The 8,364-nt window shown below is 37.8% G+C and overlaps 1 protein-coding gene across 1 annotated transcript in view; it reads left to right on the top strand.

Annotated features, from left to right (window-relative positions):
* The window catches only part of LOC111865915 (drebrin-like protein), a 30,820-nt gene extending 23,629 nt beyond the window's left edge, over positions 1–7,191 (top strand). The window contains exons 10-11 of the mRNA XM_023854361.2: positions 1,554–1,682; positions 6,094–7,191. Coding sequence (XP_023710129.1) covers positions 1,554–1,682; positions 6,094–6,233 — 269 coding nt within the window. The 3' untranslated portion in view covers positions 6,234–7,191. The remainder of the gene's footprint in view (positions 1–1,553; positions 1,683–6,093) is intronic.
* Positions 7,192–8,364: the final 1,173 nt, after the last annotated feature.

Below are 8,364 nucleotides of genomic sequence, written 5' to 3'. Positions count from 1 at the left end.
TGCCTATCTTTAATACGTGTGCTGTCTGGTGTATTGTGTGCTGTGTTTTATGTTGGTGAGTGTAGGAGGGGGAATGGGTAGTGGGGAGAGGGAGGTACCGTTAGTCTGTATAGATTTCATGTATCGTTTGAAATATGGGATTGTATGTTTCTATGTGTGTGTCATTCATGTGTAGGCCTTTCTTACTTATTTTATATATATGGTATTTCTCTAATGTATTCAAATGTCTACCCTTCTTTCCCGTTGTTATAACTTCCATTACGTCTGTTATTGTTCCGTATGCTTGTCCCGTATTTAGCATGTGATTTGAGTACCCAGAATTGCTATTATTATTTCTAATATCATGTATATGTTCTTTATATCTAGTGTTAAATGTTCAGCCCGTTTGCCCAATGTATTTCAGTGGACAATCTACGTAGCTACATAAGAATATACACCTGATGATGGCCATTTAGGGCCGAAACATGTAGTGTAGAGGAAGGAAAGAAGAAAGAACTACAATTAAATTGTTGCACTTAAGATGGAGTTTGTCTCATATATTGCGTGAGTGTAACAGGATGCTTAAATATAATAATGTGGGACCCTTAACGTCTCACAACCCTATGGGCCTTCACGGCCTGTTACAGGGATAGCTTTACTTTACTTTTTTTACTTATTGACAAAATACACAGTACAGTGGGATACTTAAAAATATGTTGCCTGAAGATGACATTGTGTGGCTGAAATATGTACTGCATAAGCATAGACTGTACATATATTTATGACATTTTAAACATTTTAACGAACATTTTAGTGAATTAAATGTGGATTAGTGCCATCTAAATCCATATTGATATTGTTGCGTTATAGACAGAAGAAGACTACAAATGATACTTCAGTGCAACAAGATGCTGAAATATAATATTGTGGTTAAATAAACTAAGAGACAACAACATTAGTGTTAGTGTCTGACCTGTTAAAGTGTATATAGTGCTGTCTGTAACTCAGACTAGCATCAGTTGGACTTTGTTATTAAGTCCCAGTACTCCAGTTTGCAGTAGTTTCCCAGAACCCTCCTTGTCTTTCTAAATTTCTCATTAGTCATGTTTTTCACTTATTGTACATACAAATGCTGTGTTACATAAATTACTTTTCTTTTGCTTCATTAAATGTACAGTATCATAAATTGTTTTGATTAACAATTTTCTTACTTGGACATATGTCATGTACCTGTTTTATGTGGTAAGGCGTTTTGGAGCTTATAATATACGAGATGTGCTGAATATTACAGTCAGATAGTTAACACTTGTGTTCAGTAGGCCCCAGGTTCATAGCTCAGCCCTTAGTCTGCCTGACGTAGGTGGGGTTCTTCTGTGGCTTACTCAGTCTGTCCAGTCAGTTGGTGGGTTAGGACCTTAAATCAGACCATAACAGTTCCTTTCACATAATTTTTCACTTCATTATTCACTGAACATTGTATCATTGGATGCATTAAATTCTGAACAGTGGAAAACATTGTAATTAAACAATAAATAAATAAATATTATTGAGATCTGCTTCTGATGATGTTGCAGGATGTGACATAGGCAGAAGCCTCTTGCAAGCAGCAGAAGAAGAAGTAGAGGAAGAAGATGAAGTTACAGCAGGATATAGCAATGGTGATATGGGACTGCAGGCACGTGCGCTCTATGACTATCAGGCTGGTAAGTCACTGTGTTGGCGCAGATTATTCTAGTATAATTGAAGATTTGCCCATTCATGAAGACATTGTGACAGAAGGAAATGAGAATGATTATATGACAGTGCACAGCATTCAGCAAGTGCTTCACAGGGTGGGGCTAGTGTTAAGCATTTACATTGGAGGACATGGATAATTATGTAAGGAGAAGGAAAAAATTTATAGGAAATTGTGATCCACAAAATAAAGCAAAAATGTGACTGAAGGTGTGGATGCATTCAAGATGTCTTTCACACCGGAACTAATAGAAATAATCATCTGTAAGGCAAATATTCATGCCAAACGTTGTTTAAAATCCAGGGGAATTACGTTACCGTTGTGACCTAGGATGAGACTGGAAAGCTGCCAGCAAAAATGAGATATATGGTATTCTGACATTTTCATGCTCATAGGCATAGCTCAGAGGCCCACATTATAATTTTATTTAATTTGAATTGATATGTAAATTTTTGCACTTGAACAATAATGACAGCAAAGGGAAATATCCTAGCTCCCCAGAACTTTTCAGAATATACCCAGCAATGCCCTACCTGAACAGGAAGTTTCAAAATTTATACTTGTACACACCAAGTGAGTCTGACACAATGGATAGGGAGGCTTTCATTCAGACAATACATTCCATTGAAGTCATCGAAATCTAGAATACAGTGTTACGAGCTTTGTAAATCCAGCTATCTTTATTACTTCATTATTTATATTGGAAGAGACACCTAATTTCATAGGAAAGTGAAACAGCAACTCTTGTGTTGTCTCTTGTGGAACCATTGCTTGCTAAATGGCACACATTGTGGGTGGATAACTACAATGCACCAGCACCGGCTATGACTAAAATTGATTAAAACTAATTGTGTTGGAAGTCTGCATCTGAAAAGGAAAAACACACCAAAAATAGTTAACGAGAAGAAACTGAAGGGTTGGGTGGGGGATTAGAGCTCAGCATTTTGGTCCAGTGTCCTTGCTGAAATGGTGTGACAAAGAAAAATGTCACCATGATCTTGACGAAATGAGAAAGGTGAAAACAGAATGGGAAGAAGAAAAAGAAAAGCCTGCTTCAGTTCTGAACTACAGTCAAAATATAATAGGAGTTAATCTGAAAGATCAGCTTAATATTCTAATATTCCCCTGAATGCCCAAATCAATCTTCATGAGCTTGGTACATACATATCATTGTATATCATGCCATTTCAGGCCATCTCAATTGAGTACTTCATAAATCACTCCCATCAGTAATACCAACACTGAAGCCTCCCAAATTGTATTGCTTTATTGACTTCACTCTGCATACATACTAAAGTTTTCTTTCTACTTGTTGAATCATATGCTCAAATTACTGTGAAAGGAAAATAGACAATTGAATGTATGTATGAGGGGTGGGCCTTCTTGGCCCTTGCACCATGACCTACAGTGGTCTGTTGTGCTTAGAAAGTAGACAGTTAGTGCTTCCCAGAATGTATTGTTATTTTGGGCAGTAGCACACAAACTATCCAATTCATCTCATCTACAACAGTTAGCAAGTACTGCACATTTCAACTTGTCAGCAAAATTTGACTCTTTCTTGCCTTTTTCTGTTCATGGTGAGAAGACATGGCTCTAAATTTAAAGATTTATTTTTCAGTACAATAATGTATAAAATATTTAATTTAAAAGGGATTTTATATGGAGAGGAACACTTCAATGCTTTGTGAAAAAATTGCTAGTGTTACGAATTGTTGGTCTAATAGAGAAAATTCTCATCTGTGTCTGCAACATTTTTCCAAATTCTGATTGAAATTCTCATTTCAAACTGAGAAATTCTTTCTTATTCATTGCTAGTTGTAGAAGAATATGATGTCAGAAAACTATAAAACCAAAGATAAAGTACTGAAATTAACTTAAATTAAATTGTATTCTTTTTATGGCATAACTGAAGGAATGTTTGCAGACAAAAGAACACATGTATATATTTCACTTCTGTGCTGATTAGCTGCATTATTCATTTTTACAGTGTGAGCCCGTTTCTTCACATGGCCTCACAGGCTAAAGCAATTGACTTTATAGAGCCGTTGCACATTTATGCAGTGACAGGTTCATAAACTACTTCTGAGGTGCTAGAAGTATGCTTTCTTTACCAGAGACCAAGTTCCCCTACACTCTTCTAACATTTTCCAGTCATACTATGTGGAGCTGAAAGTCTTCGCCATCGGTTGCTACATTCATCTACTACTTGTCTTTCTGGACATATTCAGTGTTGCCCTAAAACAAGAGCTACATTGGTTCTCATGATCCAAGTAACTATAAAGGCGTGTCCACATTACTCGCGCTCGCCAGGCTTGTGCTCATCGGGAGACTCATCTGGCTCTTACTTGTGCTCATAAATCTTCGTCCACACTACTTCAGTTGCTCGCCAGGCTTCGGCGCATAAGTATCCGTATATTTACCCATAATGTGTATAGGCTGTAGTCATTTTAATTTGTTGGCTATAGTTTTTAAATTAAAAATTTTAAATTTGCTTGTCTCGTGCCTTGTCATATTGTCCCCATTACTTGCGAGCATAGCGAGTCACACGAGCATGAGTAATGTGGACGCACCTTAACAGTTACTGGCTTGTTGTCTGCTGCATTAATACATTAGCCTAACTTAGAATTTGCCTTGAAGAAGTCCACGAGTTAGGCCTTTGTCTTTGCTTTTAAAAGGAGAGGCCTTTGGTTGTATTTTGAAAAATTCAGGTGTTTGGTTTTCTTTTTAAAAATAAATATCTAAAGACCTTCCAAGGTTAGGCTTTGGATTTGGTTTTACAAATAACCTTCTGCAGTTGGCAGCACTAGTGTGGCAGACAACACAGTGGTAAAGTTATAAAGTTACTTAGATTACCCTTAGTATATAAGTAGCACTACAACTTGGTAGTAATGCTGGTTTCAGACTTTGCAGACCCTTTGTTAGGAAGTCATCCTGTGTACTGCATCATGTTGATCCAAAAGAAAAAATTATTTTCTCATCTGGTGATTGAGACTAGGTTTCATCATTGCAGTTGCCTTACTGTTAGTCCACTGATGACATTCCTGAGTTGAAGCAATTTGTTTTTACCATCGGTCCTTGCGATGGGAAGAAAAAGCTTGCTGATGCTATTAACACCAACACAGAGCATTTTGACTGAGGGTAGAGCTCTGTGGAAGCTACTTTGTGGTACACTGCTTGCGTTCTAATAACAAAATTGTACCTTGGTTGGTATAGTGACTAGGCTGCAGACTAGATGACTGAAAAATTAAGGTTTCTCTTCTCTGCTCTGTCTATACTGACTCTGGGGCCCACCCATCATCTCATACATTGAGTACCAGTGGCTGTCACCCAGCAGGTAAAGTTGTTGGGGTATGAAGCTGACCACTTATTTACATCTAGTGCTAAAATTGAAAATGAAGATCCTTCACTCTCATATGCATCTTCATGGCGTGGTGCTTAGTTAAGCTCAAGGATAATCCATTTTATTGTTATCACATTGGATCATCCCTCAGAGATGTAAAAATGTTTTATCAAACTGTGCTGCTTCTGTACCCTCATTACTGTTACTTATATACTCTTTCATTATAGTTAAATGTAGCAGTTGCTCTTGTTATGTTGTCAGAGGTATGGAGCATCTCCATGTTGAGTCCTCAGCGTCAGTTTCAGATCAGTAGGACCATGTATGTGTGTGTCACTGTGGCTGACAGTGAATTAAATAACACTGTGCTTGACTGCAGTGCAGCTGTTTATGTTTATGATATTGTCTGTTGACTAGACACAGGATTTGGATTGATAATTGGATTTATTGAACATATGCAAATTGTAACTACAAGTAATTGTAGTGCTCTTGCTAATTCACACGCTCGACTTAACACTACAGCTCTTACTAAGTCTTCTCAATTTGTCTTCACCAGCTGTTTCTAGGCTATGGCTCCCTTGGTAATCTCCACACTTCACAGTTCACTAGCACACACTGAGTCTTCTCAGTTCGCTACATCTTAATGCACCCATTGCTTGGTAGCAGCTTCCAACAACGTGGATTCCTTTTACTGCTTCCATGCTGTGGCTCCTGTCCTCACAGGCTTGCAACACTCACATTCTCAATTGACTTAACTCTTCTCATTCATCCTTGCTATATAATATATAGCATTTACAGGTTGTTGCATAGCAATTACTCCTTGTTTACTGAAGTCTTAGAGTGTTTACCAGCCATTGCATAGCAGTGTTCTGGCTTTCATGTCACAGTATTGTAGATGATTGCAGAAGGCATGGAATAGGTGGTCTTTCAGCCAGAAACCATGAAACTTCATTGAAGATTGTGTTGTGCATATATATCATGCCATTTTTTATATTAAACAGGCATTTCGTTCTTCTGAGTAATTGTGTTGTTCTTTTTGCAGCGGATGCCACAGAGATTACATTTGACCCAGGCGACATCATCACACACATTGACCAGATTGATGAAGGATGGTGGCAGGGACTTGGCCCAGATGGAACATTTGGCCTCTTCCCTGCAAATTATGTGGAACTTCTCAACTAGAATCAAGATTCCAGGAAATAGTGAAGGGTTATGTTTGAGTATACAATATTGTTTCTTTTATGTTTTCAAATATTTATGTTTACTGCTGCTTTGGTTTCTTATGTATTGACTTATATCAGTGCACACTGTTTTTAATCTGAGACTTTTCCATGAGAAATTTTTGCAACATTAATAATGTTCTAACCATATCATCCCAAAGTCTTCTTAAAAAATATGTATGATTTTAAAGTATTGTTAAGATATGTTCACCAGTATTTTGATATTTAATTAGTTACTTCACAGATTTAATACTAATAATCAGATATAACATTCATAATCAGGAAGTGTATTATATATTTGAAGATTCATCTTCAGTGTTTCAGCTTTGGTATATTCAAAGAATTCTTACACCATGAGATGTGCTTCCATCTGACGTCTGCTCACTGTACTGCACTGCCATCGACAGTTAACACAGTAGCTAATCCTGTTTGGTGCTAATAGTTTAAGATGTAGGTTATCTATAAGCCATACTTGTCAAGAGGTGACCACCATAAGCTGTGGTGCAGAAAATCTGGGTTTCATGGTAGTACAAGTTTGGATGTGAAAGTTTGAATATGGCAACTCCATTTTAAAATCATCCTTCAGCTGGACAAGAAATTTCATGCTTCTGTGGAACAGAAAGTTCATCTTTATGTTATCTGAAGGTCACAATTTGACTTAATCATGGGTCCTTTGCATCTAGTACACTTGTTTACATCCTGTTTCTTCAAGATCAGTTTCAGTATTATCATTCCACCTATGCCTTGGTTTCCCAAGTGATCTCATACTTAAAATTTTCTGACTACATTGTTTGTTTATAATTTCCGTGTGTGCTACAGCATGACCAGTGGATTTATACCTCCAGAAAGTGTATGAACTATGATTGGAGATTCCATTTTTACCCTGTTTCAGGAAAATATATTATCTCCTTTATAACCTCTCTAGTCATTGTTCTAATACCTAATTGTAGACTCACTGTAATCCTTGATATTCTGTTCTGGTTATGCTGGCTTCATTTTCACTGACAACAGTGTAGGTCACTTTAGGAAAGTTAGGTTGCACTGACTGGGTAATTGTGAGCATGAAACTCCTCAGGCACTTACAAGTGGGACTCAGTACTGTTAGTGTTACAGTTGGAGCATGGAAATAGACTGATGACCTTTAGGGGTTTCATATCAATATGAAGCAATTACGATGGTAATACTGAGGTGCATGAGACTGACTTGAGTGACGAAGATGAAGATACAGGTTACCACTGGATACTAGGACTTGTGGTAGTCCATTCATGTTTCACACTTACATTTAATTGTATAAACACAATATCAGACTTCAGTTAGTTATGATAAATGTATAACTGTAAAAAGTAAAAGTAAATGTATCCCTATAACATGCTGTGGGGGCCCATAGGGTTGTGAGATGTTGAGGTTCCCACATTTTCTAGACAATCGGCTCATAGATGGCAGCAAGGTTGTCAGCCCTACGTGCTGGCCGCCCTTTACCCCCAAGAATATTCCTGGTACTCGTTTCTGTTAGAGGCGGAGTCGACCCAGGGGCCATAGTGTGGCTAGAAGGATTAGGTCATCATCATCATCATCAGTAATCTGTCAAGATGACAGGTCCACAGTCTCTTCCAAAACAATTCCTCCACTTAATGCGATCCAGAGCTTTCTCCTTCAAATGACAGTATCCTCTTCTGTCCCCAAGGTCATCCAGCATCTTCTTACGTCTTCTTCCTCGTCTTCTTGTCACTACTATCCGCCCCTCTATATTTCCTTCGATAACTTCTTTTAGAAGGCAGTTTCTGCGTAAAACATGACCAATCCAATTAGCCTTCCGTTTTCTTATTTCGTGTAGGATATTCCTCTGCTCACTGACTCTGATTAACACTTCTTCATTTCTCACATAATCGGTCCAACTGATCTTCTCCATCCTTCTCCAACACCACATTTCGAAGCTTTCCAGATGTTTCTGATCTACTGCCCTAAGTGTCCATGTTTCAGCCCCATACAGAGCTATGCTCCAAATGTAGCATTTCACTAGTTTCTTCCTCAAATTTAAGTCCAATTTGCTGGTAAAAAGATTCTTCTTCTTGCTAAATGCAGCTTTTGCCATG

The sequence above is a fragment of the Cryptotermes secundus genome, unplaced genomic scaffold (assembly GCF_002891405.2).
Source record: "Cryptotermes secundus unplaced genomic scaffold, Csec_1.0 scaffold1826, whole genome shotgun sequence".
NCBI lineage: Eukaryota > Metazoa > Arthropoda > Insecta > Blattodea > Kalotermitidae > Cryptotermes > Cryptotermes secundus.
Note: the sequence above shows the minus strand (reverse complement) of the source record. Positions and strands in the feature narration are given on the sequence as shown.